General features: G+C 39.8%; 1 protein-coding gene across 2 annotated transcripts in view; it reads left to right on the top strand.

Annotated features, from left to right (window-relative positions):
• SLC10A7 (solute carrier family 10 member 7) overlaps positions 1 to 18,827 on the top strand; it is a 253,126-nt gene that overhangs the window by 205,291 nt on the left and 29,008 nt on the right. For both annotated transcript variants that reach the window (XM_068542585.1, XM_068542583.1), the window contains one exon: positions 8,252 to 8,325. In XM_068542585.1, the coding sequence (XP_068398686.1) occupies positions 8,252 to 8,325 (74 nt within the window). The remainder of the gene's footprint in view (positions 1 to 8,251; positions 8,326 to 18,827) is intronic.

Genomic DNA, 18,827 nt, shown 5'->3' with positions numbered 1-18,827 from the left:
CCTGTTCAGAGACCTTCAATGGTCATCCAGTGCCTGCAGAATGAGGTTCATTTTGTGGGGGGCTAAGTGAACCACTACTAGCATTCACACTATCTAAGCTTTAGGTTGAGGTAAAATCTTTGCTGTTCCCTGGAAGAACCTCAAGCATTCTCATTTCTGTCCCTTGCTTAGGCTGACCCCATGTCAAAATTGGTCTCCATGTCCTAGTTCATCTTTCCTGTTCTTAAAGCCTCACTTCTTCCACCAGTATTATACATTCAACAGATATGACTTAAGCCTTTGGTAGGAGAAAGTTACCATAGTGAATACCACAAATAATGATTTTGATCCTGTATGAGTTTATAGACTAGATATATGCATTGGTAACTGAGTGTTCTCTTAGTGCGACAGTAACACAACCTGGAGTCAATTCAAAGAAGAAGGCACTTCCAAAGAGAGTGGTAGAACAAGACTCCATGGAAGAGATGGGATTTGACGTGAATCATAAAGAATAGCTAATTATTCAGCAAACACAGATGCAAAGAGGGAGTTCTTGGGAGAAGAAATAGTAAAGCAAATGTAGACATGCAAACACATACACACACACACACACACACACACAAAGACCTGGTGGAACAATAGGAGTAGAGGAAAATTAAAAATAATAATAGTAACTGGAAAGGTAAGCTTGGGCCAGATTGCCAGGGCCTTGAATGCCAGGTGCTGGCAATGAGCTGCCACAAGGGAAGGGGCCTGCGTTGTTTATGGGGCCTGAAATAGCGTCAGAGCATGGATGGTTCAGGCCTCACATTAGGCACTTGGCTCTTAGAGCACTTGCTATAGCACGAGGCCAGTTGTAAACAGTCAATAAAAATTTGTTGATTGGTGTAATTTGAAGCATTTTCCCAAGCTTGTGGTTGTGATTTATGAAGTAAGAGTAGAGCCTGGAGCCATTAAGTCACAGAGAAAATGTGACTTAATTGGGTAAGTCTGAGAGTAGGAGCTATTTTAAAGTTCTTTTTGTAAATGGCTTGTTACGTCACCTTCGAAAAGATGTTTGCCTTCCGCTAGCTGTTTGTTTGCTGGTCCTTGTGGCAGAAGTAATCCTCAGACCCAGTCATCCTATCAAATCAGACTGTCAGTGACTGAAAAATTCCTTGAAAAGCACAGAACAGCCACTACTGGGATTGCTGAAGGAGGGCTGGGGGAGGGATGTATCACAACTAGTTGAATTCGAAGTGAGAATTTTCAGCATGGAGTAGGCTGGACTTTCATAAAGACTTGTGGTTTTGAGGCCCTTCTATTCTGCCTTATTCTGCCTTCACTAAAGTTCTGTTGTGTTTTGAACTTGCTTGGCCCACGGCCAGACATGCATTTTCTTTGGTAAACAACAGAATATGGAGTAGATGTAATCATGCTCCTGGGTAGTGGTTGTGTAGCCCCAAAATATGCCATTAAAATTTGGAGATGTTTCAATTAGACAAAATTTATGATTTGCACATTCTATTTTCATGCTGGAAGACCCCATAGCACCTGAGGATTTTATTGGAGGAATGAAAAATACCAACATTTATTGAACCCTACTCTGTGCCAGGCACTGTGCTAGGGATTGTGCATATGTTATTTTGTGTAAGTCTGACAGCAAAAGACTAGGTTACTATGCATTTTTGTTGCTATTTTGCAGATGATGACCCACTCTTAGAACAGTTTAGGGACTTGCCTAAAATCAGATTTTAGTAGTTTAGTAACTTACCCAAAATCAGATGGCAAATACTGCACTTACAATTGAAATTCATCTCCATTTGACATTTCCAAAAGAATTCACCCGTGCTTTTTCCACTGCACTAAACTACTTCAATTAATTTTAATGTTCACAATACTTGTTTTGGTTGGGGAGTTTGTAGAGAGCATATAACTGGATTCTCCAAGTTCACACACACACAAATTAGTCAAAGATACCAAGAGTTCGAACTAGGACCCATTGGTTTCTTCTTTGAGTTCTTTTCTTTTCCTACTTTTTGTTCCTTCCTTCTTAAAATTAGTGAAATTGGCCTGTGGTGGGTTTTTTCTTTTCTTTTACTTGCCAATTCAATAAAGCTAAAACCAATCCAGATTTCCAGAGACAAAAATCTCAACATAGAAATCAGTCTGTCTTTTTTTGTACAGCATGCCACTGACCTCTGATGATGGAAGTTTAGCATAAACCAGGAGAGACCCAGACTAGAAAATTCAACTTCCCTGCAACACTTGTTTACCTGGTTAATATCTCTTAGGTTTACAGACCTGACATGTTACCATTGTGTAACATGTCATTGTGTCTGGCAGGGGAGCCTCTTCTACTTTGAGTATTTAAAATACATTTGAGAGTCGTTATTCTGTGTTCTCATTTATCTGCCCACAGAAGAGCGTCAGGGTTAAAAATTCCAACTCTGGAGTCAGACAGACTCAAGTTTCAATGCTGTTTAATAACTTTGTAACTTTTGTCAGTTTCCTCATTGATAAAATGGAGATAGTAGTAGTACCTATCTCATAGAGTCATTTGGAGAATTAAATAATACGCACATAAAGCCCTCAGCATAATACCTAGTATATAGTAAGTGCTCAAGAAATGTTAGCTACTGTAAAATATTTGTTATATCACAGTAGTGTATATTATTTCAAAAACTAATTATGGAAGAGAGAGAATTAGCATTTCTAGTTTTGCAATATATTCTTTTGGACATTTCTCTGTCACAGTTGCTTGGAATGGGGAGTTGATTCATCAAACCAAGAGTCCACTGTCCATAGTGACCTAAGCTTTCTGCAACTTTCAGAAGCTTCAAAGGTAGAAGAAAAAAGTTGAAAAAGCTTAGAAAAATAAAGCAGTAATTGGGAACCTTTTAAAAGTATATACAAGATAGTTTGGTAGATTGATAACTAGAGTAACAGAAACCTAGAGTGTCCCTAGAGTGACAAAAGAAACTATTAAGAAAGGAAAAGGAAGAAAACAAATATAAATATTTGCATTAGGTGCTTTAGCCCTTATCAGTACACTTTCAACCAGATGTCTCACTCAGCCTCAGGCCATAGCCCTGGGAGAGAAGGAGGGTGACCTGGAGGGCAGGAGAGGGAGAAAGGGAGGGCAGGAGAGAAGAGGAGCATTGTTATTCCTGGGAAGTTTCCTACCCATTTCAGAGATGGGCCGACTAAGCCAGAGCTCTGGCTAACTTGTTTAGTGCCACACAGCTGGTGATAGACAAGGTCTCCCAAAACTAGTAAAGACAAAAATGGGACCTAATGAAACTTAAAAGCTACTGCACGCAAAGGAAACTATAAACAAGACGAAAAGGCAACCCTCAGAATGGGAGAAAATATTTGCAAATGAATCAACAAAGGATTAATCTCCAAAATATATAAACAGCTCACACAGCTCAATATTAAAAAAAAACAAACAACCAAATATGGGCAGAAGACCTAAATAGACATGTCTCCAAAGAAGACATATAGATAGCCAAGGGGCACATGAAAAGCTGCTCAACGTCGCTAATTATTAGAGAAATGCAAATGAAAACTACAGTGAGGTATCACCTCAGACCGGTTAGAATGGGCATCATCAGAAGATCTACAAACAACAAATGCTGGAGAGGGTGTGGAGAAAAGGGAACCCTCTTGCACTGTTGGTGGGAATGTAAATTGATACAGCCACTATGGAGAACAGTATGGAGGTTCCTTAAAAAACTAGAAATAGAATTACCATGTGACCCAGCAATTCCACTACTGGGCATATATCCAGAGAAAACCATAATTCAAAAAGACACATGCACACCAATGTTCATTGCAGCACTATTTACAATAGCCAGGTCATGGAAGCAACCTAAATGCCCACTGACAGATGAATGGATAAAGATGTGGTACATATATACAATGGAATATTACTCAGCCATAAAAAGGAATGAAATTGGGTCATTTGTAGAGACATGGATGGACCTAGAGACTGTCATACAGAGTGAAGTAAGTCAGAAAGAGAAAAACAAATATCGTATATTAACGCATATATATGGAATCTAGAAAAATGGTACAGATGAACAGGTTTGCAAAGCAGAAATAGAAACACAGATGTAGGGAACAAACGTATGGACACCAAGCGGGGAAAGCAGGGTGGGGGTGGGTGATGGGATGAATTGGGAGATTGGGATTGACATATATACACTAATATAAAATAGATAACTAATAAGAAACTGCTGTATAAAAAAAATAAAATTTCAAAAGAAAAAGATGAGAAGCCCAGGTAAAGATTTTTAAACCATGTTCTGTTAAAAAAAAAAAAAAAAAAAAAAAACCACACAGGTACAGAGGTTAACAAAGTATTTCACGTGGAAGTTTCCCCCTGTAAAAACAGTGGGCTTAGACAGGACTATCTCAGAGGACCTTTTCTGCTCCACATTCTGTAATTCTGCTAGTAAAACCTTTTGACATGTTTTCCTTTGTGGGTACTCAAAGGAAGGCAAAATAAATATTATGTGGAAAACACTGAATGAACGCTTTGCGAGAGAATAAAAAGACCAGTTGGGAAGAAAAGGAAATAAACATCTCGAGGGAAGCCAAAGTAATCAAAAGAATTATAAAAACAAGATAAAAAGAACATCAATATTAAATAGAGATAAGGTAGAGTTCGAAAATAAATAGTAATGCGATTCCTTTCAAGAATGTGAGCAGACACAATAGAGATGATAATCACAGAAAATAATTATAGTCATTACCACTTAATATAATGTGCAGGTTGCTTTGTTTTTCTGTGTGTTGTCATGACTTTTCACCATTTAACCACCCCTGAACAGAGCATGAGTGAGGGAGGGTTAGTTACCGGGATAGCTGCTCTCATCCACTAAATTGTGTGGTGATTTTGGTTATGGTTTTGAGTTTTTATAATGTTCTTCTCCGAAGGCAAACTTGTCTTCACAATTTGGGGCAGCCTCCTTATTAGCGGTGTGACTTGAGGCAACTGTGCTTCAAGATCCCTTTTTGGAAAAACAAGACAAAAATACTGTTACCGTATAAGGCTGTTCTATGAAGAAAGAAGAACTGGATGCAAAGTGCTTAGAAAAGTGCTCAGTAAATGTTGACTGCAAATCAACTATACTTCAATTAAAATATATATATATATATATTTGATAGAAAAAAATTTTTTTAATGTTTACTGCTGTGGTTACTCACCATCCTCTTCCTCCTCCTCCTCATCTTGGATGGAAGGTTAAGTGAGCACGTGCTCTGCTGGCTTCTCCAAGATCTGTGATGTGGAACAGTCTGTTACTGTAGACATAGAGTATAAGTCGGCCCTATTTAGGTGGAATATTGTTTTTAACCTCAAACATTCCATCTTTACGTCACCAAAGAAGAAGTGTATTGCCGGACTCCCTTGGAAGAAAACCAAACTGTGTAAATCCAGAGGCAGCAACAACTGGTTACAAACAAGGGCAGCCGAAGACCTCAAAGGCCTTTGCAGCGTTATTGACCCCAGAGCATTGCTGGAGGAAGACCCCAGACTAGGCCAGCTGGCTCTGCCACGTGTTCCACAATCACAGCTGGGCGTTCATTCCTGGAGACATTTTTTATTCATTGTGAATTGACCATAGGTCATATTCCCCAATCTGCTTATGTCAAGTTTTTCTCATTTCTTAGGTTCTCAGGCCTCAGTATTCCCTCAGACTTCTCTGTAGATGACTGAAGTGCCTCACGCTTTGCAAAGAAAGTAAACTCTCTGATGTAGATTACCTCCACTTTCTTAATTCTCCACCTGAAAAATTTCTGTCTTTTTCACTCACCTTGTCTTCTTTTGCTTCCAGCTCACAGACTCTCAGACTGTAGGATACTCTCCTCTCCGGCTAATCTCAGTCTCATCCTCTCAGGCCCCTTTGAGGACGTGGTCTCGTCCATTATTTCTACCTGCTTTATCATCACTTTCTATGCATAAACAGGTTCGTCTCCATGGCCCTTTTCTTCTCTTCACCAGATTTCTTGAAAACACAGCCCCCTTCACTACTGCAAATTCAGTAAACTTAAACCTCAACTCCTGGGCCTCCTGCCCAGACCCTACTGGGCTTCCTCTTCCATTCCTTATTTCCATTAATGCTTTGATACTTCTCTCAAAGTTTCTAATTTCTCTTCAATCTCTCTTCTTCTCTCAAGGCAACAATAACAATAAAAGTGGAAACCAGCATTTTTAAACACTTGCTATGTGCCCAGCTCTTAACAGACACTGGCATTTATCCTCACAATGACCCCAAGAGGCAGACAGTATTATCCCCATTTTATATCTAAGCAAAAGGATGGTCTGGATTTAAATTCCAGTGTGTTTCCCGCACTGCCTGTGCTCTTAAGCTGTTGGGAGGGAATATTTCGTAGAAGTGACCAGTTGACAAGTTCTTTTAATTCTATCTTCGTGTCTCTTACCACCAGCTCCCGTACTCACTGTGATTCTTCAGGCCCTCATAGCTTTCTGCTCCCTGCCTGGGCTCATCAACTTCAGCCTTATACTGGGCTGTGTGACTACTCTTCCTTAAGAACGGGTCTGACCATGCCATTCTACTGTCCCGTGTCCTTCAGTAGTTCCCCTTATCCTATCTTATGGAGTCCACGCTCCTGGACGTGAGCGAGTGTCCCTGCACACAAGTCAGCCTGGAGAGTCTGCGCTTTGCCAACTGCCTCCTGCACTTGCATGCTTCCGTTCTGCTCTCCCTGACCTAAAATCCGCATCTGCACATGTCTAAACCTGTTCTTTAAAGCCTAGCTCAATTGTAATTTCCTCCAAGAAGTTCTCTACAGGCTTCATCATCATCCCCCACCCCCCTGCCAAGCTTGAGATCATCCTCTCGAGAGACTCTCTCTCTCTCTCTCTCTTTCTTTCTTTCTCTCTCTGTCTCCCTCCCTCCTTCTCTTTCAACTGAGGTGAGACACCAAAAATTCAGTTTGGAAAGATGTTATTTAAAAAAAAAAACAAAACGGCTGCAGGTAAGACTGGTTAGGAAGCATGAGCTTACATGATTTTTCAAAGGAGAGGAGACTACAGGGCAATTGAAATATTCTCTTAACATATGTACAGAGGAGCAGGTGGTGGAGGAGAGGGTCCTGCCCCCCTCCGGTGAGTACATAACAAAGAAACAGGGTGTGGGATCTGTTGAGGGAAGCTTTTTCTCCCAGTGAAAGTTGTGGATAAGGATGAGGTTACTAAGGGAAATGGTGGGGTCTCTTTCTTTAGAGATCCTTGACAATTGGATAGATTGTTACATCTACAACTATATGCATGCAGTCGGGTTCTAGGACATTTTTCCGTTTGCTAGCTCTCTTGTCTGCGTTCAGGGCGGGATTGAACAGACTCACTGTATCTTCAAACACTGATCCTGCAGGAAGGAATAGTTTCTAACATATTAAGCATGCAATAATAACAGTTACATTTCTAACCCTTTCGGTTCCTGGTTCTCTAAATCTTTATGATCTAAAATAGGAAATCTGATTATGATATTCACCAGTACTGATCCCCATAACATTTAATGGATTTTGACTACGCAAGATTTTTTTTATCCTTAACATATTATATAACAATAAAACAATAGCAGTTAAGCGCAGGCACAGGACCCAGACTTGATTTAAATCCTGGCTCTGTCACTTCCTAGCTATGGGGTCCTGGGCAGGATACACAACTCCTGTGTGCCTCGGTTTTCTCATCTGTAAATAATGATATTGTATTGCCTACCTGATAGGGTTTTTGTCTTTATATGCAAAGACCTTAAGGGAATACCTGATACATAGTAACGGATAAAAATTGGTAATTTATTATTTTTACTAAAACATATGATGTTAAACCTTTGTTCATACGGTGTATTTCTCAAAGGTGTTGTTTGCTGCCAAAGGGATGTGTTGCTCCTTGAGGGAAGCCTCTTTGAGATACATTAACTCTTTCAAGCCACTGGGTTAAAATCAAGTGATTGCCTAGTGACTGAGCTAACTTTCCTTACTGCGTGATTTTTATAAAGTCTTGTGCCACAAGCTGATTACATATGTGATTTTAGAAGACCTCCACCACACATTTTTAAGACTGTCTCCTTTTCATGGATAAATGACTCAGAAGTTATTCTCTAAAAAGAAATTTGGACATTTCTGTACATTTGGGTATAGAATTACTTCTGTCACCAGGACTGATCAAAGGGATGTTAGCAGAAAGGTAGGTACTACGTTTGATTGAGGATGTATTAAATATGCTTTTTATTTGTAAAACACTTTTTTCTTTTGCCACTAGGAATAATTCAGGTTTCACACCAGCCGACACTGTGGCTGTCATGTTCTGTTCTACACACAAATCCCTCACATTGGGTAAGTGACCCACAGACTTAAAAACCAACTTAATATTACCCTCAGATAATTGCATCTTATGATTTTGAAATTCAAACAACTCTTCAAATTAAATGGAATGGGGGTATTTTCCACTCTGTGACCTAAAGAACAATAGCAAAGTGAGGATGGGTCATAGCTTTGAAATACCATCATTGGATTGAACCCATTTTTGAGGGCCTAAATTTAATAGTGTAGGATTTAGCTTTATTTGTAATCATGTTTTCGATTCTCATAGAAGATTTTCAACGTAGTTGGGGGCGGGGGGTGCAATGAGCACAAACTTGGCTTTGGAAGGCTCTAGAGTGACCCCTGGAAAATGTCACCTTATGTTTTCTGGAAGCTTGGAGCAAGGTGGAAATAATGTTATTGCTCTCGTTTGATACTGACATTAGTTTGAAGTTCGTTTCAGAATGTTATTTCTATAAAGAAACACGACATAGTTATCATTAACTCAATCTGATCAGAACCTAAAATGAAATAAGTATGTATTTAATGGACAAAAATAGATCAAGAAAAGTGCTATTTTCTACTTAGCTTTATCCAGTTTAATGACATTATCCCAATAACCTGTCCAGACATCTGGAATCCATGTTTTTAGTCATTAAAAGTCATTAAGTAATGAGAAACTTTATTGAAATATACATCATTAACAAACTCCTTGCGGTAGTAGGCACATTGTGGTAAAACTAGTTTTAAAACTTCCATTACATTTTGATGTGCGACTGGCTAAAGAGAATGACATTGCTCTAAGTCTGCTCGTGTTAAAGTTCAGTCTGTAAACTAGGAAACAAAGAGATTTCATAATGGTTTTACTAGCCCCAAACATATTTGTCTGATAGAATTATTTTCAGTCTTGCAAAGTTTGGGAAATGATTTAGAAGTTGGACATACTCTTAAAGAAGCAATTGCTATCTAGGGGTTCAGCTTATTTGAAGAAATTATATATATATATATATATATATATATATATATATACTGTCCCTATGTTGCATTATGACTGTTAGGTTTTCTTTATAATCATCACCAAATAGAAGTTGAAAGAGCTTTTTGGAAGCTACATTCCAGTCCTGATTTTGTGATCCTGGACAAATCACTTAAGCTCCCTGAACCTTAGCTTTCTCACTTTGTAAGCCATTTTCTTACTTTTTCTTAATTCTTAAGGCTGCTGTAAAGATTAAAGATAAAATTTTGTTAAGTACCCAGCACAGGACTTGTACCTAATACAAGTCAGTACATGACAGAATGTGTTCAGTAATTGTGCTGTATGTAGATTGCTGTGGACGAAATGAGAGTGCCCACCTAGAGAGCTCGGTGTGCTGCCTGGCACATAACACATACCCTTAAAGCAGCAGCTGTTATTAGTTATTATTAACTGTATTGGTTATGACGGTATTACCATTCCCAGGGTTCCGGTCCCCTGACCCCGGTCCTGCAGATGTTCATGTAACAGGTGTGGTTTAACTGTTGGCCTCAAAGAAATCATCTTGCCCTTCTTCCTTCATGTGGTCGTTGTGATGTGATGCCCGGTGCTCCAGGTCTGCTGAAAAGGAAGGGGCTGTTACAAAGGTAGGGAGGCCAGAGGCGGATGCTGCCAGGCACCTCAGAGGTCACGAGTCAGGGATCAAATGAGCCTGTGTCGTTAGAGCAGATGCTGAGTCCTGGCTGCACCACATATGCTTCCGCATTTCTGCAGTGGCCTTTCGAACCTGCCCCACCCCTAGGATTTGCTTTTGTCAGGACAACCAAAATGGGTTGTGTTTGTTTCTCCATGATTTTCTCCTGTGCTTGGAGCTGGTGGTGGTGAACAAAGCTCTACCCGAGAAGCATATTGCACCGTGATCAGTATTCTTTTCTTTTCTGTAAGCAGAATACCTACCCATCCTATCTTTTTTTTTTTCTTTTCATTTTTTTTAATCTCAAAGCCGTATCCTTCTGTCCTTGATGCTTTCTAATTTTCAGGCAAACAGGTGCTCTGAACATCAATCAAAAGTAGCTGTTGTGCTAAAAATGTTTGGGTTAACTTGGACTTCTGCTTTTGCACTTTGCTTTTGCAGCGTTTTTCCGTGAAATAGATACTTGGGTCCTCCAATAAGACACTAATGTGGTATCTAAGTAACCATTGTAGTGTAAATCCTTAGTTATTTCCATAACATGGTAGACCTATGCTTTCTTGGAATTGCAAGACCTAAATACTCATCCTGACTCTTCCACTGAGACATCCCCAGGCCTCAGTTTCCGTAGCTCTTAGATTAGGGAATTTTACTTCCAGCTAGGCTATTCTATCATGCCTGGATCAGACCTGGCTTCCTGCCTGCAATCTCCTAGGTAGCATTTATAGAAATGACCTCTTTGCTGCTTCCTTATCTCAGTGAGATGGCACGGATCACCCTTGTCCCAGGAGCACCCTTATTTCTACATACAGCAAGGGGTGTTTGGGTCCTGTTGCTTGAATGGACTTGTTAAGCCCTATAAATTTAGTGTATCAGTTTTCACAAGATCCAATGAATGTTTCTCTCTACTGGTGACCTGACATCTCTGGTACAGAGGATATGCCTGGCAGTGACCTGAGCTACAGGCCGATAATTATCCTAATGGAACTTCTCATCTGCATAGCAATGAAAGAACATCACAATAAGTGTGAAGAATTCATATTCCAGAAAGCAGGGGGCAAATTTCAGGTAATATCACTCAGAGTTATACTTTCTCTTACTTCTCACCAAGATGAAATACAGCAGATTAAAATGCATCTATTTGGCATGTAGAAAATATATCTATCCCTTTTGTCATCACTGTCAAAATATTTCTTCTAGTGATTTTAAACACACACACACACACACATACATACACACACACATAACATCTCAAATAGAATACATTAAGAAAACCCTATGAAATAACATGTTTTATTATTATATCCAGTATTTGTAAGAATAAATTATTGCAGGCCCGGTGGTACCCAGGTAACTAATGAACCAAAGATGAAAACTCTGGCTTTGAGAAGGCTTCTGAATAGTCCCTTGTACATACACTTGAAATTTATTTTATTGTTCTTGCTTTTGCCCTGTCTCAATCTCTTCAATGTACTTGCCTCTACACACATGCTGAATTTGATTCATTGCTTTTATTAGTGCATTTGCCATTGATTGATTAGTTCTTCGTATTAGTACTTTTTCTACTGATTGATTGCAGATGAAGTGACTATTTGACCTTTAATTATGAGGCTTCCTATTGAAAATGACATTGAGCTATGGCTTCACATAATCCATCTGGAAAGCCTGACATGATGCCATTCCCTGGAGTTCATTCAGGAAGAAAGAGGAGGCCTGGAGGAAGTGCAGAGCTTTCACTGTGCTTCATCTGAAACAATACTACAGGGCTTGTTTGCTGCTCTCCTGTAGTTGCACCTCAGGGTTGGAGATAATTATATTTTGTCAAGACAGCATCACTGGCTATGGGTTGCTCCAAAAGCCATGAACTCTCCCAAATTATTTTCTAGTTTGATGATGATTTTTGTATAATGATGAGAAGATATTTTACATAGCAGAGGTGGGAGAACAGCTTGCACCCTAGTTACCAATGGTTCAGTGCTCACTCAGTCAATAGAGCTCATCACAAAAGAAATTCGATCCGAGGGACCCTGTGGAATTAGTATTTTACTTTTATTTTATTTATCTTTTTCTCTTGAGTGTTCAAATCACTTTGGTATCTAGAGTTCTAATATATATAGAAAGCTTTCTCACTATTCCTAGAAAGAGAATGTTTAAGGATGTTTGAGATCCTTAAGTTGAGCATATGTTTATATTAGTTTTTCATGTTTCCAAATGGCAAAATGAAAGCATATACTCCTAGAGCATGTCAACTGACAATTGGCAATCAATTGTAAGACCAGTTGTTTGTTTCCAAAAGCTTTTCTGAATTGAAAGAATGCTCTTTAAGTTTTAAATAGAGTGTCGTGATCAATGTGTATTAAAAGTCCACTATGGGTCTTACCATTTATAGACATTTGTGTACAAAGACCAATCAAGGCATCTGTTCCTCACACTGAACTTCATTATGAGTCTACGCTTGCAGTTACACAGCTGAGCTGTGATAAGAAACTATGCATTAAGCAAAAAGAAAATAGCTTTTTGGTAGACATAGAATTCTGGAAAGAGTGGAAAGAATACGTACCTGATTCTAGTTGGGATTGAAGTTGCAGTTCTCTCACCAAAAGCTGAACAAATCACTTAACTGCTATCAGCCTCAATTTCCAAATCTGTAAAATGAGAAGATGGGCAAGATGATACTTGAGATTCCTTCCAGCTTTGAGTTCCTATGAGTCTTGTGCTCAGTGACTGATATTACCACCATTCTATAAGATAACAGTTTCCCTGCTATGTGTGAAAAGGAAAAGAGTTCTTGAAAGGAACAGCTATGTAAATAATGTTACAATATTACAAGAAAGGAAATATGACTGTTACATCTTCCTAAAGAGGCTAAAAATTGTCTTCATACTCTCCAAAGAGTTTCATAGGAGACACAAACTCTGAAAAGGATCTCGTTTTCAATTTTACTTGGAAGCTTTTCAAGAGTGCTAAAGGATTACCCTGCAGCTTGGGCTGAAAAGATCATTTAATAACATCTGGGTTACTTTCTCCAGAGGAAATGGAATTGAAAGAGGAAAGTTTGCATTTCTGTTTTTCTTTCCCCCTAAAACTTCTCTGCAATTCTATTTGGCACATGAAGACTATTATCTTGATGAAACTGCCCTACAATTGGGAAGAACTTTTTTAAAGCCTTTAACCCATTAACTCGTGTTACCTAAATAACCTTGAATATTAGCAAATCAGTAATTATTATCTTATTTTTCATACAAAGAAGTGAAGCGTAGAAAAAATTCTAAAAATTTATGCCAGGGCATATAACTAACAGAGACTAGATTCCAGGTCTCCTAACTTCCAGAACTGCATTGGACGATAGGATGTGAAAGCTCTTTGAAGACCCAAAAGTGCTAGACTGATTCTGAGTATTCGAAGTGTACACTCTCAGTGTGGGTTTGAATCATTTTATTGATGGTTTAAAAAAGAAAATTACTTCTGATTACATTGCTAGTTATAAGACAGTTTAAAAATCTTCGGTATCCATAATTGTGGCCATATGTATATATTCCTTATGGCCCGTCATAAACTGGCACACAGTCCTTATATTTTCTTTATTAAGAAAAGGTTATATTGTAGTTACAGTGTGTCTTGATGAGCCAGCCCTTACCTTTCGGGGGCATCAGTGTCTGCACCCTGTTCTTGCAAACTGAGAACCACAGTGCTGCTTAACAATAAATGATCAAAGTAGAAATCGAAGTCCTGGGTAAAGACGGAAAATAGAAGTTCATCTCTGAGGCATAAGCGTAAATATATTTTTTTGTCCTGCAGTTTGCTCTTGGCGTTTCAGTTCTGTAAGGAAAGACAGTATAGGGTCCTCTACCACCTGACAGATTTTTTTTTTTAAATTGAAGTTTAGTTGATTTACAATGTTGTGATAGTTTCAGGTGTACAGCACAGTGATTTAATATATATACATATATCCTTTTTCAGATTCTTTTCCATTATAGGTTATTACAAGATACTGAATATAGTTCCCTGTGCTATATAGTAGATCCTTGTTGTTTATCTATTTTATGTATAGTAGTGTGTTTCTGTTAATCCCATACTCCTAATTTATCCTTTCCTCCCCCACTTCCCCTTTGGTAGCCATAAGATTGTTTTCTATGTCTGGGTGTCTGTTTCTGTTTTGTAAACAAGTTCATTTATATCATATTTTAGATTCCACAAATAAGTGACATCATATGGTGTTTGTCTTTCTCTGTCTGACTTACTTCACTTAGTATGATAATCTCCAGGGTCATCCATGTTGCTGCACATGGCATTATTTCATTCTTTTTTATGGCTGAGTAATATTCCATTGTATATATATATATATATATATATATATATATATATATATATATATATATACACATCTTCTTTATCCATTCATCTGGCATCTGACAGAGTCTTAAAGATGCCACTGAAATTAAAGGCCCAGTAGGATTTACCACCATAGTGAAAACAAGTTGGGTAGTGTCTGTCCTTTTGTACTGTTTTCTGATCCACATAAAGAAAGAGAGAGATGCAAGTTCTCAAACAAAGTGATACACTTATGTTTGGAGCTTTGCAGATTATTTTGGTTTGAATTTTTGATTCTGAATTTGGTGTCTGAACTTCATTACTAGCATATCCAGACTTCGTAATAAAAATTTAGAAAGCCCCCAGGTTCCGCATAAGTGTCAAATAAAAGACATTAAAACCTCTTTGGGGATTCCCTAGCCTGATGCTCAGGTACCATTCTTCTTAACGATACTGCAGGAGATGTTCGCAGTGTGCAGTGTTCACCAGGACCAATGCCCTGATACGCTCACATTTCTGCTCCTTCTCCATGTTTCCTGTGCCGGGGACTGTCAGACATTTTTAACCACAACCTGTAGTTAGAAATATATTTTACAGTGTGATCCAGAAAACATTTGCATGTGTGTAAAAGTTTGACAAAACAACATTCACTCTCACTTCCCGTGATACATTCCATCTTCTAGCCAAGTGCTAGATCAAAACCCTTTACATTGATTTGGCAACTCATTAATGGGTCATGATCCAAGGTCTGAAAAATACTACTTCACATCTTGCTTGGTGAAATTTTACCCCCTTTCTCAAATAGTTACCATATAGGCTTTGGCTACTGCTGTCCCTTTTTCACGGAACTTTAACCCAAATTTCTGATACCATGTAAGAACCAGAGCTAATTTAAGACTTGGAATAATTCTTGATTTGCAGTCAGATCACCTCCATTTAGATTTTATTAATCCAGCTTATATAACAGAGTTTCTATACCTTTTGTTGATTTATTTTTTAAATTGTTTCTCTATTCAACATGTTTTCAATTAGTAATAATAATAATAACAATGGAGATTAATTGGGTACTTAATAGGCTACATGCGTGTTACAAGAAGTAATTTACTTGAAAATATTTTATGCTGATGGTTAGTGTAGACTTCGGCGCCCAGGACAGCCCACTACTCTCATGGAAAATTCTCACTGGAGTGTTCAGCTATTATTTTATCAAAAAGAAAGTACTCCAGAGGCAGCTACAACAGATGCTTTTGTTATCTATATCTCTATCAACCAGAGACTTTACTAATTAGCATAATGAATTCAGAAATAGGTTTTTATTGATGAAATTACTGACTTGTTGCCTTGCATGATAAATGTAATAAATGGACCCTCGCTGATATGTAGCCTGCCTTAAAACTTTAGAGACACACCTCCCACTTGCTAGAAGAATCTAGCAAATCCCGTATCCTGAATGTGAAATCCCCAGGGCTGTGCTGAAGGCCTGATCCCTACCAGTTCGTGCTCAGCCTCTGTCCGTAGGCCCTGTAGTCGCCTGAGGCTGACCGTAAGGGTTACTGAATCCTGCTTTGAGAGACCCTCTCGTGCAAGGTGCTAGTGACAGCACTGGAAAGGTCAGAGCTGGGACTTTAGTTGACACTTTTACTGCTAATATGTGTTAACCTAAAAATACCTGTACCTGTGGCAGCTTGCTTTCATTCAAAGCTGCTGGCAAGGCGGTGGGAGTGGGGAGTACAGGTAATTTTCACCTACCCTTCAAATTTCTTCAGCCGCTGTACTCTATCTGCTGAAAGAATCTGGAGCTTATGCATGACCAGCCTGGTGCAGGTCACGTTCCAACAGTCCTTTCCATGCACCAGCTCACATCACTACCACAGTCACCCCCCACCCCCAAGGGAGGTGAGGTCCAGAGTGATAAACAACTTGCCCAGGTCACATGACCCCAAGTGGCAAAGCCAGAAGTCAAGCCAGGTCTGACTCTTAGCCACTGTGCCGAGCTGTAATGAGAGTTCTGGGGAAGGTCCTATGCTGTGAAACCCAGGCTCCTGTATCAGCCCTTGGTTGCTAACATGAAAAGTCTAGGCTAGATGATCTCTGGGATCCTTCTAGTTCTAACATTCAATAATTTTCTGATTTTGAACGACTTAAGTGTTAGCTTTAGAATCTTGAGTCATTCAGAGGGACAGCATAAGATCAGCATTTCTCAAAGGGTGGCCCTTAAAAATACAGCAAATTGCTTCCAAAAAAAAAAACATTACGGGGCCTCATCTGAGGCCTACTGATTCAGAATTTTTAAGAATAAGACCCTGGAGCCTGATTGTAACACATCGCAAAAAAAAGGGTATTATGCACACAAAAGTGTAAGAGCCACCATATTACATACATCCATAATCACCTCTCAGCTTCCAGAGAAACTAGCTCACCCACCCAGGTTCTTAGGCGAGCATTTGACCTAGCAGAGCATTCGGTCAAACTTTGTGTAGGTGCTTAGTGATGATGGTGGGAACCAGTTTGCACCAACCAAGGTTGTTGGTTTTCTGGTTTTTGTGTTTTTTTTAACTTTAGCCTGGCCATGGTGTGCCCTACTTTCAGATAGTTTTTTATCTCATCATTAGCCAAAATGAGATGCTTAAGACATAGAGGCTTATGACACACCACTAAGTACTATAAAAAGATAAACAACAAACATATTTTTTAAAGACTCAGTAGGCCTGGACCCTGATTTCTAGGAATCACTCACTGCATTCCATGGCCTCATGGTCATGTCTGGGAAGGATAAAAACCTGTACTGATTTTTCTAATCTGTAGCTGGGGTTCCCATATTTTTGCCTTCACATGTTCTCTTGAGTCCCCTTTCTACCAGCCTGGTTAAACCACTCTGCTTGGATGTGGACGTGTGCCAGTGTTTCACGAGGTATAACCCGAGCAAAAGAAAACCATCCATTTCGTGCCCATCATACCAAGCACTCACTCCAAAAGAGGGAGCTTTCTTCCTTTAAGACCGTGTCTTCCTGGCAAGCTGATGATCAAATTTAAGCCTATTTAAAAACAATTTCAGAATGCCTTGCTATTTGAAAGCTATCCTTTTAAAAAACCCATTATGAAAGGAAATATATATGATTTTCCCCAAAAGTCTCACAGTGTAATTGATACTGTAGAAAGATTAAAAAAAAAAAAAAAAAAACACACACAAAATAGAATCATGCTTTCCAGAAGTCAGTGCTCCAAAAGGGACAGCAGGCCAGATAGAATCATAAGCACTTATCAAGAAGTTGTAAACAGGGCTTCCCTGGTGGCACAGTGGTTGAGAATCTGCCTGCCAATGCAGGGGACACGGGTTCGAGCCCTGGTCTGGGAAGATCCCACATGCCACGGAGCGACTAGGCCCGTGAGCCACAATTACCGAGCCTGCGCATCTGGAGCCTGTGCTCCGCAACGAGAGAGGCTGCGATAGTGAGAGGCCCGCGCACCGCGATGAAGAGTGGCCCCCACTTGCCACAACTAGAGAAAGCCCTCGCACAGAAATGAAGACCCAACACAGCCACAAATAAATAAATTAAAAAAAAAAAAAAAGTTGTAAACAGATGGAGGCCAATGGAGGTTTGCGCGGCATCCGAGGTAGAAGTTTCAGTTCCCGTGGCAGTCCTCGGCAGTCCCCGTTCTCAAAAATTTTAGGAATGCTTCCGACCTCATCCTAGATGATTTCAGTGACAAGCCCCTTCCCTGCGCAGTCCTGTAGACTACCGAATTTGAACCCCACAATACGGATTCATAATGCTATTCATAATAATAATGATAGCTATCATTTTGGAGATGCTGACTTTATGCCAGGCACTGTACTGGGTACTTGACGTACACTGTCTCACTGAAACCTCCAACTACCACTTGAGATAGTTATTTTGACCTCATTTTGAGCAGATGTGGAAACCGAGGGTATTCGGGTCAGGTCACCCGATCATGTAGCTGGTGGGTAGCACTGTCAGTATTGAAAACCAGGTCTCTGACATCAAAGCCCAGGTCCTTTCCATCACACCACTGAGTCCTCTAGGAATAGCTCCAGGGGTGCGTCGTCTGCTGCTCTCTCGGTCTCAGGATTGGAGCAGGAACAAGAGCGGCCAAAGCTTACATGCGGCAGCTCCACTGCAGCCGAGCTCGACTCGCCGTTGTTACCCTACAGCTCAATGGCAAGGAGACAAAAAATCCCACATATTATACAGCGGCCCCTCAAACTATACACCGAATCCTTATCCCTGTGTGTCTCTTAATGTCAGTTGTTAGTGGTGGAAGCTTTTAATTCCGCAGTTTCATATTTCTTTCAAAATAAAAACCACCGTGTCATAGTTAGAAGGAGCTCTAAAGAGATTCATTTTACATGTTAATAATCAACTCACATGCCCGAAGCCACATGCACTCCGTGCTTCTGAAAACAGGAAGTGAGGGGACCACATTCCATTGTCTTGGAGCTTGTCCTTTCTGAGGAGGCCTTCACCACATCCAGGAGGGCCGACCACAGCCCGTCTCCCAGGGCTCTCTGTTCATCGCTGCACCTGCTGTCAGTTGCGG

Source organism: Eschrichtius robustus, chromosome 4, assembly GCF_028021215.1.
Source record: "Eschrichtius robustus isolate mEscRob2 chromosome 4, mEscRob2.pri, whole genome shotgun sequence".
Classification (NCBI taxonomy): Eukaryota; Metazoa; Chordata; class Mammalia; order Artiodactyla; family Eschrichtiidae; genus Eschrichtius; species Eschrichtius robustus.
Note: the sequence above shows the minus strand (reverse complement) of the source record. Positions and strands in the feature narration are given on the sequence as shown.